Below are 13,198 nucleotides of genomic sequence, written 5' to 3'. Positions count from 1 at the left end.
TATCATATTCCATATTCCCAGAGTCCTAAAACCAGATGTTAAAAATTGTTCTTCAGCTTCTCTGGTCAATTTTGAGTAGAAAATGTAAAAATGTATAATTCCATTCCATTCCACAAGACTTATTAAGCATTTACTGTGTGCAGGGCATTAGGTTGGAGTCTGGGTATATGTAGATGAGGAATCATGTCAAACCTGTTCTCAAAGAGCTTATATTCAAATGGGAGGGGAGTTGAGGGATAGGGGGAAAAGGGGAGGAGGCATGGAATATGATGTGTACAGACAAGTATGATCAAAGCCAAAATGTGATTGTGGTAAAAGAGAAACCATGAACTGTGAAAATTTGGGAAGAAAAAAGAACACTTAGAGCAGCAGAATCTTCATGGAAAAAGTGGCACTTACATTGGATTTGTAAGGAACAAAGAGATTTCATGTGGTGGAGTTGTGGAACCCGGGCATTCCAGCGGGCATGGGGGAGGGGGTGGCAGGGGATAGGGATGAGAAGAGGAGCAGCCTGCCCAGATGCATAGAGCTAGACAGAGTGTAGCAGATGAGCAAACCGCTCACAGTCCGGTGTGACCGAAACAGAGCATTTAGAAAGATTCACATGAAATGTGAACCCTGATTAGAGTGAAGGGTACGATGAATGAGGTGTTCAGTCACATTGTGCTGCTCCTCACAATCATTCAGAAGAGTCTGTTAGCTTCCCCATAGATCACCAGGACAGAACCCAAAGTGGCAAACCGGTGGAAGGTGTGTGAGCTGGCATCAGGGCTAAGGAGAGAGATCCGGGAACAAACACAGAAGCCCAGGAGCAGGAGGCCAAGTGCAGCTGTAGTAATAGCCTGAGCAGGGGGTGAGGAGAGGGGACTAGAAGCAGGGGTTGAGACAAGGGCAGAAATCAGAGATGTTGCAGAGCCAGGAGCTAAAATGATCTATATTCCAAAGGATTTCTGATCTCAGTGATGTGAACATTCCCTCTAACACATCCATCTGAGTGATGTTCAAGTCGAGCCCTTTCATTTTATATTTTAAGTGACTTGCTCAAGTGCCCATCTCAGTCAGGATCAGAACTTGGTCTTCAAAATCAGAGTCCAGAACTCTATTCATTATGCCATCTAGCTGCCTCTCAATTTTCATTATTTCCTTTTGAGTAGAGCACTTGGATTTGATCAGTCTAAGAGGTAGATTTGAGCTAATTAAAGAGTTGGACTCTGCCTTATATGGTCAGGAGAGAAGAAGGAAGCAAGAGCTTGGGAAAGTCACAACCAGGTAATATAATGGAATGTAGATAGGTTTTCCTACATACAGAGCAAGTCAGTATAAATTTATTTATTTTACATGTATAAGTATATAATATATACCATATGTTTATACACACATGTATATAGTGAACATCTGCTATGTATATATGTATGACACCATAGTAACTTATTTGAAGTACCATGAAATGAGAAGTATGGTTTGTCAAAATCCTTTATATCCTAATTTTATCAACCATTGTATGTATTTTAGTGTTTTGATAATGTAGTATTAAAGAGGATAGTGTCATCCCATGAATTATTTTTAATATATATAAATATTTTATTTTATTCATTGTCACATCTCCTAACCCCTCTTTTTATCTTCCCCCATAACAAACATGGTTAAACAATAAAAGCAACAGATAGGCCAGATTCATTTCTTTTTCAGAAAACAATATCAGAAGATGAAATAATACAAGAATCATCATGATATATTCTAGAGTTAGGATAAGGGGCTGTACTTTAATAAAAATCAGGTCGAATGCTAATGAAAACCACATCAAATGGGTTATAAACATCTAATGTTTGTATCTGGGAGTCTTGGAGAGAGAGAGGGAAAGACAGGGAGAGAGAAAGATGTTAAGTCTAACACCTTGGAAATAAAAATATATTCTGGTATCCATCTTGAGTTAATATATGCTACTTCCAGGTGTCCAGTAATTAGAGGAAGACTTAGTACTGTAGTATTGCATATGTGAGATAAAGAAGAGAGAACATGACAAAGGTTTTAAGAAAAATAGGGTCAAGTTTTGGGGGAAAGATGATGATGAAGTCAGTTCATATAAGATTGAGTTTGAAGTACCAGTGGTACCCTGATTGTTATCTGAAGTACCATTCAGATGGAAATAGATGTCCAACAGGCAGCTGAAAATCCAGAGAAGCATGTACCATGTGTATCTCCATAGAGAATATCCAGGTGGAAAGAAGATAACCAATTAATCAACCAATCATCAAAAGTTTATTAAACTCCTACTATGTGTCTGACTGAAAGATTAAGCAGGGTGACAACTGAGAAAGGGAAACTGAATTTAACAATTAAAAGCATTCCCAGGGATTTGTTCATTCAGGTGTCAGTATAACTATAGGAGGAATTTTCAGCCAGTGTTTAACCCATAATGCCACTTCATAAGGGACTATATCTGCCTCTTTGTAACCCTTTTAGGTAATTTTACTCAGATTTAACAAATTCATCTTCCCATAATTATTGAGGATTTCTCTAAAACTGGGAAAGGGATGTATCTTAAGTTCTAATTATAATATTCAGTAGTCAATACTCCCTTCTTTTTTCAAATGGTGACATACCAGGGTATTTATTTTTAGAATCTCATTCATCTTTTTTTACATTTTATTATTTCTTTTTTAAACATTCTTTTCTTTAATTTTTTGTTCCAAATTTCTTCTTCCCTCCCACTCCCTCAAACACTCACTGAGAAGGCAAGCAATCTGATGTCAATTATATATGTGAAATCATGCAAAACATTTCCATGCTAGCCATATTTTTTAGAAAGCAAGAAAAGTAAAGAAAGTGAGAAAATTATACTTCCATTTGCATTCAGAGTTCATCAGTTCTCTGATGTTGGATAGCATTTTTTTATCTTGAGTCCTTTGTAATTGTTTTGGATTGTTGTATTGATCAGAATTGCTAAGTCTTTCACAGCTGATCATCATTTTAACATTGCTGTTACTGTACACAGTGACCTCCCAGTTCATGCAACAGTTCGTGTTGTTCTTGCCATGTTTTTTTTTTTCTGAAATCACTGCACCTCATCATTTCTTACAGCACAATAGTATTCCATTATATTCATACCACAACTAGTTTAGCCATTTAGGGCATCCCCTCAGTTTCCAATTCTTTGCCACCACAAAAAGAGGTGTCATAAATAGTTTTGTACATATAGGTCCTTTTCCTTTTTATTTGGTCTCTTTGGGATACAGACCTAATAATGATATTGCTGGTCAAAGGGTATGCACAGTTTTATAGCCCTTTTGGGCTGAGTTCCAAATTGTTCTCCAGAATGTTTGGACCAGTTCACTGCTATTTCACCAGCAGTTCATTAGTGTACCTATTTTTCCTCATCTACTCCAGTGTTTGTCATTTCTGATAGGTGTGAGGTGGTACCTCAGAGTTGTTTTAATTTGCATTTCTGTAATCAGTAATGATTTAGAGCATATTTTAATCTGACTATAGATCATTTTGATTTTTGCTTTTGAATAGTTGCTGTTTGTATCCTTTGACCATTTATCAATTGGGAAATGGCTCTTATTTTTATAAATTTGACTCACTTCTATACTCAGTCAATGTTTTAGAAATTAGGTCTTTATCAGAAAACTTTGCTGTAAAAATTTTTGGTATTACTTCATTGTCTATGGTACTTTTTAGCATAATATAGTTTCCCTGATTATCTCTTTTAATTGGGTCTATTTTTGCCTTTGTTTTGTCTGAGATCATGATTGCTACTTCTGTCTTTTTTACTTTAGCTGAAATATATTAGATTCTACTTCAGTCCTTTGTTTTAACTGTTTGTGCCTTTTTATTTCAAATTATGTCGCTTATAAACAACATGTTGTTGGATTCTGGCTTCTAATACATTCTGCTATCTACTTATGTTTTATGGGTGAGCTCATCCTATTCACATTCACAATTATAATTACTAACAGTGTATTTCCCTCCATCTTATTAGGATCTCATTCATCTTTGATGTCTTGTGGCAATATATATATGGATAAATAGATGAAAATGCAGTGCTAAAAATTCATTAAGTAATGTGCCCAAGCCAAAATAGACTGCCAAACATGAATATAGATACTGCAGCCAGACAAACTGCATATATGGCCTTACATAGTAGTAGTAGTAGTAGTTGTAGTAGTAGTAGTAGTAGTAGTAGTAATAGTAATGTTATTTTTATAAAAGTTTAAGTCTTCCAGAACAAGAAATGTTCAGAACACAATTGCATGCCACTCAAGACAGTAATCAGAACTGGTTGATATGAACTAGTAGAATTCCCATGTTGATCTTGCTTTAGCAGCTTAGCATAGCTGACAGAGATCTGGACTTGTAGGTAGGAGCCTGGGGTTGAAATCCTACCTCCCATACTTTTTAACTATGTTATCCCAGGGAAATCGTATAACCTCTCAGCTCCCAGGTCTCTTCATCTATAAAAAGAGGATACTCACACTTGGACTACCTGCCTCACAGAGTTGTCATTGTGAGGAAAATTCTTTGCAGACCTTAAGGCATTATATACATATGGGTAGTTCTTATTGACAATTTCTAAGTGAAAAAAAGGTCAAAGCGTTTTTTTCCCTTGATGGAAGCAGTACTCTTAAGCTAGGTAATGGTTCACAGTGCCCATCTGTCTTAAGACTTTCTGCACCAAGCATCCAGCTGGACAATGAATAGCAGTATATTTGTGTTGCTGATACCCCATGATCTGACTCAGCCATCAGGATTACAGCCAGAATCTTGTGTATCATCTTCTTGATGAATCCTGAATTTGATTGAGGTGAAGCCTGCAGTTATTTGAACCATTGGTTGGAATTCCAGGATTCAGTGAGTCATCTGCTCCCTTTGTTGCCTTCTATTTTTCTATCCTGCCTCATTATAAGGGAAATTTTTATGAGCTGTAATTTACAAGATCCATATTTTTCCCATTTGAATTCATAGAGAAGCAAGCAACAAATGTTCCGTATAAACCACACTTCACCTAAAAAAAAGTGAATGTGGGCTTGCTCTGGGAAGCACATTTAGTGTCTCGGCATGTGATACTATGTGAGTCTAAAAGGTTTTTGAACCCAAGATTGTCCGTGGTTTGGAGAACTTCTTTTATCACTTTAAGTGAATACAGCAGTTTTACACTTATGTACTAGGAATAGCTTTCTTGGTCTCTTTCCAGATGGGACCAACCACTCTCAGGAAATGAGTTCCAAGTGCTTCTCCCCAAATTTATATGGCAATTCAAAAAAACTTATCAGTTTTCTGAATAATCAGTAGCATTGTATAACACACTTCTTTCCCCTCAAACGTGCTTACACAAATTATTTAAAACACTTTCTGGTGTTGGTTCCAATATCAGTCCTGGGTAAATATATGCTAACCTTCCTTGCACCTTTTATGAATCACTGTCATTTTATGCGAGATATGTGCTGAAGTGGGTATGAAAGCCCTTTGGCAAATATATTCCTTCCAGTGATTTAGAAGAATGCATTATAGTCCCCTGAGGGAGGATGATTGAATTCATAAAATGCCACAATCGGAAAAACACCCTAAGTCTTTGTTTTCTGGTGTGTTGGTGTTGATGTTTGAGGAAATTGGGGGAAGGGGAGGAGCCTGAGGAGTGTTTTGCATTAAATGAAAATATCTCTGGAATTAATTTTTGTGTGCTTTTGTTAAGCTTTTGCTAAATTTAGGATATTTTTAGTCTCCGAATCAGGAGTTGATGTTTAGCTTCCATGTTGGTGGTAGTGCCAGTGGGGCCATTTCTTAGACAGATGGCCTGTCTTGGAGTGCAGATAGCAGAGGACTTGTCTTTTTCATTCTATCCAGAAATTTCACATACAGTTTGTACCGTGAGTCCTAAATGGGCAGGTACAGGTATCCAGGCAATTTCAGTAACATTACTTGAATCAATATAGAGGGTCTGCTTTAAAATTTGATGGGACTGTTTATTGTTAAACAGTCATTTATATTCAATTCTGTATTATCATTTTTAGTAGTCAGACTTAGTAATCTTCTATTTTAAGGCAAAATAAATGGGTTTAGTGAAATATGTCCAGCGAACATGACGTCTTCTTATTAGAAAAAAAAACATTAGAAATCCTTCTTTTCAGGTATGACTATAAAGCATAGTCTACTTTTAAAAAAAAAAATAAACATATCGAAACTGATACATCCAAATGAATATTGTTCTTCAAATAAGTTGTTGCTTAAAATATTTTTGGAACTCTTTGGGAATTATTTTCTGAGTAGAGGGAGAGAAAGAAGGAAGAAGAAAGGAAGGAAGGAAGGAAGGAAGGAAGGAAGGAAGGAAGGAAGGAAGGAAGGAAGGAAGGAAGGAAGGAAGGAAGGAAGGAAGGAAGGAAGGAAGGAAGGAGGGAGGGAGGGAGGGAGGGAGGGAGGGAGGGAGGGAGGAGGGAAGAAAGAACCAGTCTCAATAACTGCTTCAGGCTGATTAGGCTAGACCTCTTCCCCTTAAGAGGAAGGAGTGGGGAGGTGCATATAGACAAAAAGCATTGAGAATGTTTGATGATCAAGTAAATTCAGTCCCTCATATCAAAGGAATTCTACCAACTTTTGAATACATGATTGACATATTCAGAGGTACCTTAGGTCTGCTTATTCTAGGTGGATGTATTTTTTAAAGGTTCCAGCCCACTTTAGTTAGCTATGTATAACTTTGTTGGCCCTAATGACTTTGAACCTTTCCAAATCAGCCTATAGTCCTAGACAGGACAAGTTTCCTTGTTGCCAATATGCGTATACAGTTTCATTTCACAAGACCAGAATGTGATTGAGAATCAGGGTGGCCAGGAAGCAGAGAAAATGTCTCAGTATCTTTTTTTCATCCAAGTATACCATCATTTGATGCTATCAGTAAATCCATAGTTTAAAAGGAATGAGGGGCTGTATTTTTGTTCACTGTAAATCCTAAACTAAACTGGCAAAATAGCACATTACTGATGTTTATCATGACCTTAATTATCCTATTTGGTACGATAAAGCTTTTGCCTATTTCCCAAAAATCCCCCCCAAAAAACAATGGGGAACCTAGGGGCCACAGTGAATAGAGCACTGGCCCTGGAGTCAGGAGGACCTGAGTTCAAATCCAGCCTCCTCTGAGGAGGCTTAACAGTTAACACTTACTAGCCATGTGACCTTGGGCAAGTCACTTAAACCCAATTGCCCTGACTTCCTCCCCTGCAAAAAAAAAAATACCCTCAAAAGATGAATATGTCCGTCAACAATCCTTTTAAAGCACCTACTGTGTACTGAGCATGGGCTGTGTCCAGACAAAAATGAGTTTCTGCTAAGAAGCTTAGGCTTACATTCTGTCATGGGAAACACCATTTACATAGATAAGTTAATAGAAAATATATACAAAGTCAATACAAAGTAATTTTTGTGGGAAGATAGGTGCTGACTACTTTAGGGATTAGAAAAGGCCTAATACTTGAAATGAGCTTTGAAGGAGGGGCACAGCCTGTGCAAATGCCCAGCCAAGGGAGATGGAATACCATGTATAAGGAATGAGGGAGGCCAATTTGTTTATTTCATAGAGTGCATGAAGAGGAATAATGTGTAATAAATGTGGAAAGGTAAGCTGGGGCCATTGTGAATGACTTTCAATGCCAAAGACTTTTTTTTTAATTTGATCTTAGAGGTAATAGGAAGCCATAGTAGCTTAATGAACAGGAGTGGTAACATGGTCATACCTATGCTTTCATAATCTCAATCTGGTACCTGTGTGGAAGAGATATTAGAGATAGGAAGAATAATTAGGCAGCAATGGGGAAGTAGAGGGGATGATGAGGGCCTGAATGAGCATGACAGCCATGTCAATGGAGAGAAAAGAAGAGCTGCAAGAGAAACGATAGAGGTACAGTCAGTAAGAGTTGGCATTTGATTAAATATGTGGAGTGACAGATAATGAGAAGTTGCGGGTAACTCCAAAATTGCAAACCCAGGCAACTAAACAGAGTGTCCTCGAAGTTAGGAAAAGGGGTAGGTTTTGCCCATCATTTTGTTACCATTGAAGATATTTTTAAAAATGTGCAGTAGGTCTTTAAAAATACTTTTAAAAGAGATATTCCAGAAATATTTTAAGCAATGATAAATTCATCAAAATGTGTATGATCTCCAAAATGTGACTAATTTGAAAAATGATAATACTTTGGATGTTTAAAAAAAAGGCCCATTACTTCATAAAACAAACTTTATTCATTAATGTTTTCATAATGAACAGTCCAAAATTGAATTCCAACATCAGACTATTCTTTTTTTTGTTTTGTTTTTGCTTTGGCCTCAGGGTGGCAAAGGTGCTGAGTTTGAGGGAGTAACAAATAAATACAGGACACAACAAACCTCAAAACCATGCCTAAAGATGAAGTAGCCTGGTTGTTGTGAACAGGCCAGAACCCTTGAAGTGATTTCTTTTGTTATTGTGATACAGTGGACTAATAAGATATTTATTTACCTGATAGATATGAAAGGGACCACAAGCATTTGGGAATGAATATCTTGAATGTTTATTACAGAAATGTTGCCACATGTTCCACAATGGATGTATTTTAATCATCAAAAACATTGCTTCACTGATAGACAGTCTTTAAAAGGTGGGTGGGGGAAAGGATTTTTACCTTTCCTGTGACAGTTTTCAAAAGCAGAGTATTTATATAGAAATCTTATCTATGGTTAAGTCCAGACCACAGAAATGTGACAGAACTGTGAATAATCATATAAATTCTGGCAAAAGCATGCCATTACCATAGACATTATTGTGAGGAAAGCTCAATGAATTATATATTATCTGTTTAGATTATCATAAATTACAAAGTGTATTTGAACATAGGAGAAGTAGGTTATAGATCCAGTCATAAGTACCCAATTTATTTCAAAGGCTTAAAATTCCTCCCTTTGTGCAAATTGTTCATTCTTGTACCAAACATTACAAATTAGAGTGTTCAAGTGAAAATAATAACTAGCACTTAATATAACAATTTAAGATTTACAAAGCATTTTATAAAACTTTTATTATTTAATCCTCACAGCAGCTCTGGGAGGTAGGGGCTGTATTATCATCTCCATTTTACAGTTGAGGAAACTAAGGCAACAGAGGTAAAGTGACTTTCCTAGGGTCACACAGCTAGTAAGTGATGGGATTTCAATTCAAACCTTCCTTAGCTTGGGAAGTCTTGTAAAGAGTTCAGATAGTTGTATAATCAAGTGTCAAAGAGGACTTATAATTGGGTGATAATTAGAAATAAAAAAGGAGACAAATGTGAGAGATATAGAGGTAAACTCCATAAAGTTTGATGACAGGTATGGATTTGAAAAGAAGGGAAAGGACAAAAGCAAAGATAATCTCAGGGTTATGAACAAGACTGGCAAATGGTGCTGCCAAAAATGGAGGGAGTCAAGTAAAAAGTAGCAATAACTTTGGAAGGAAAATGACAAGTTCCATTTTGGACATGATGAGTTTATGATGCTGGTGCAGGCTTGTTTGTGGAAACATCTTATGCATCGTTGGAAATGTGAGACTGAAAGACATAAAAGATGTTGGAATTAGAGATATAGATTTAGGAGTTATTTGCATAGAGGGTAGTAATTAGAGCCAAGAGAGTGAATGAAATTGCCAAGGTAGTATCTGTATAGCATAAAGAGAAGAGGATCAGAGAGAGACCATTAGGGAACAGCCATATTATGGAAGCAGAAGAAGAGACAGTAAGAATAACTAAGCCACCCTTAGAGAGATAGAAGGAGAAACAAGGACATGTGATTGAAACCACTTTTAAATTGTATTAAAAGTTCCTGCTTCCATATAGGTTCCATTTATTCTCTTTATGTTTCTTATTCCTTGGGTGATCACATAGTACAATTATCTCAGTTGAGAGCATACCATTATTATACAGTCAGTGTTCCTTTCAGTTTTGTTTCCATCATTTGATTCATTGATGTTCTTCCAAATTAAATAGAACATGAAAGCTGATTTCTCATATCAAAAGATATGAACAGACTTTTCTCAAAGGGAAAAAAAAATCTAAGCTATCAATAGCCTTATGAAAAAGTGTTCCAAATCATTAATAATTAAAGAAATGCAAATTAAAACATTTCTGAGAAGGTTCGATGTCATACTCATTAGATTGATAAAGATGACAAAAAATTAGAATAAACGTATGTTGGAAGGACTTCAGGTAAACAGGCACTTTGATGCACTCTTGGTGCAGCTATGAATTGGTCCAGCCATTCTGGAAAGCAATCTGAAACTATTCCCCCAAAATTACTAAACTCTGCCTACCTTTGGACCCAGTGATACCACAATCAGGCATATACTTTAAAGAGATCAGAGAAAGCTAAAAAGGAACCACACATACAAAAATGTTTATAGCAGTTCTTTTTGTTGTAGCAAAGAGCTAAAAATTAAGGGGGTGCCCATCAACTGGGGAATGACTGAACAAATTATTTATATGAATGTAATGAAATGTTATTGTTCCATAAGAAATTATGAAAGGTGGGGCGGCCAGGTAGCACAGCGAGTAGGAGCACCAGCTCCAGTGTTGGCATGACCTGGTGATTGAATCCTGGGCTCAGACACTTAGCACCCACCCAGAAACACCTGGCCATGTAACCTTGAGCAAATTACTTAACCCCAATTGCTTAGGGGCGGCCAGGTGGCTCAGCAAGTAAGAGCACCGGCTCCAGTGTCAGGATGACCTGGATTGAATCCTGGGCTCAGATACTCAGCACCACACCCAGAAATAACTGGCCGTGTAACCTTGAGCAAGTTACTTAACGCCAATTGCTTTAAAAAAAATTATGAAAGGGATAGTTTCAGAGAAACTTTGGAAAACTTCTATTAACTGATGTAGAATGAAATGAGCAAAGAAGTAGGAGAACCATTTATTACCATAACAAATTGCAAAGACCAACAACTTTTAAAGACTTCTTGATTGATGCTCTGATTGATACAGTAACTTTCCATAATTTCAAAGGACCCGTGTTGAACTATGTTTCCCACCTACCAACAGAGAGGTGATAGATTCAGAATGCAGAATGAGATATACATTTTTTCTTGATTATGTATACTCATTAGAGGTTTTGGTTTTTCTTGTTTTCCTTTCAGTTGACAAGAGTAGGAGAGAAAAAAATAAATGCTTGTTAATTAAAAAATAAATTAAAAATTTTAAAATAATGTGAAAGCCAATAACACTAAAAATATGAATTATATCTGAATTAGAAGCCCTCTAAAGTTCTAACTCTATACAGTAGTTGAGCATTGAGGGAGTACTTTTTCCCCCTGACATTCAATTGAACAAAAGAATACTAATAGTGTCCTAATCCTTTGATTTTTTTAGATAACAATCGACAGAGATAGCAATGAAGATGTGAGCTCCCCTAAACATGGAAAAGAGGACCCAAACAATGAACCCCATGTGGGAGGCAATACTTGGGCTGGTGGCACAGGTTGGTATTCACCGCTCTGGGGAGATATTATAATGTGCAAGTTCTATAAATTCCGTGTGATCTCTGAAACCTCATGACTATCCAAAGACTAGAATTCCTTTTCTAGCTTCATATAACGAAATCTGACCACACTGTCATTCTACTTGCCCTCAGACTCTTTTTACTTCTGACAGAGTGCCAGAAATTGTAGAGTTTGTCTGTTGCCCAGGTGAGGGAAGAATGATGGCTGCAGCTTGAGTTTGATGGCTCTGGCCCATTCCTTCCTCTTGGGTGCCTTGCCAGTCCATTGTTCCCCATCACAACTCTCTTCCTCCTTCCTCTGTGGCAGCTGTACTTACTCCATCTGCTCTGACTCAGGAATACAGCCAGAATGTATGCTTACTGTCTGATCTTATCACAGTCTGTGAGGAATGTGAGCACTCCATTCATCCTTCACCTCCCCTCAGTCCAAGTGAACACTGCCTCTAGCCTTAGACATCTTTAGAGGAAATGAGCCCCTACCTTGGGACAGTGTGCTATCTAGCAGGCCCGAGGACATCATGCCTACTCTGTTTGTGAAATTTCAGCAGTAAAGCTGAGATATTTTTAGAAATGTACTTTAATATGAAAATTAGTGTCAAACTGACAAGACTTAATCCACATGGAATGCATTGTAGAAGAGAGTGGAACAGATGTAGGTTTCCCAGAATCAAGCTAGCCTCTCATCTTTATGGAAAGCTGTTCATTTCTGAGGCCTCTAGATCTCCTACCTGGGGGAAGGGGAGGGGGGTAATGAGCAAGTCCATATTTTTGTAGAGACTCTCCGCTCTTCCTTTCTGTTCTAACAAACCTTCTTTCCTTTAATCTGTTTTTCTCTTCTGCCATTCTTCTTTCTCACCAGGAATCTTCTGATTTGACCTCACCTCTTTCCTAACAAACTCTTCACTTTCTTTTTCATTGCTATAGCCCTTTCACTTCTCAGACCCAGCTTTTTTGGATTAATCTCCTATGCTTACTGCCTTTGCTTATGTAAGAAGAGCCCCAAAAGTTCAGTCCAATTCAAGAGGCATTTATTAAGCCCCTATTTTGTGCCTTCAAAGTGGATAGATAGACAAAAAAGCAATAATCCCTGCCCTCAAGGAGTCTACATTTCCAGAGAGTGAGAAATTTGTAATTTGTACCAGCTGTCAAGGGACCTAGAGAACTGGGTGTGTTATGCTCTCCACCCAAAACTACATGAGTCATAGGTCACAGAAAAATCACTCTTCTCACCTCCTCCGCCCCTACCACCAGGAAATATTGATGTTCCCGATGTATCCTGTGATCCACATCTAAACCATCGGTCATAGCATCTCAAAATAACTATGGATCCTTTCTCCAGTCCCAGAGATAATCCCAGTCTCACTCATCATCTTAATATACCTATGAATAAATTATTTTTGGAAAGGAAAACATTTCAAGAAACAGAGACTAAAAGGCAGAGCAGAGCAGTCTTTAAATACCTTCACTTAGAAGAGATTATAGCATACTGTAGTTCTTTAAACATTGGACTCCCTCAGGAACTGGAGAAAAGAATATAGAAGAAAGAACTGAGATTGTATCTGCCTTTAGATATTTGAACGATTGTCTTGTGGAAGAAATATTAAACTTGTTTTGCATAGATCCTAAAGGCAAACTGGCATTAAGGGTTAGAAGTTGCAGAAAGACAAATTGAGGGGCGGCCAGATGGCGCAGTGAGTAA

At 37.4% G+C, this 13,198-nt stretch overlaps 1 protein-coding gene across 3 annotated transcripts in view; it reads left to right on the top strand.

Moving 5' to 3' along the window:
- Window positions 1-13,198, top strand: part of VWA8 (von Willebrand factor A domain containing 8) — a 442,846-nt gene that overhangs the window by 373,202 nt on the left and 56,446 nt on the right. For all 3 annotated transcript variants that reach the window (XM_069068654.1, XM_069068653.1, XM_069068655.1), the window contains exon 38: window positions 11,370-11,478. In XM_069068654.1, coding sequence (XP_068924755.1) covers window positions 11,370-11,478 — 109 coding nt within the window. The remainder of the gene's footprint in view (window positions 1-11,369; window positions 11,479-13,198) is intronic.

Source organism: Petaurus breviceps, unplaced genomic scaffold (assembly GCF_028583685.1).
Source record: "Petaurus breviceps papuanus isolate PSGF00001 unplaced genomic scaffold, PetGlider_PUasm1.0 90769, whole genome shotgun sequence".
Lineage (NCBI taxonomy): Eukaryota > Metazoa > Chordata > Mammalia > Diprotodontia > Petauridae > Petaurus > Petaurus breviceps.
The sequence above is the reverse complement of the archived record's forward strand: the minus strand, read 5'-3'. Positions and strand labels throughout refer to the sequence as shown.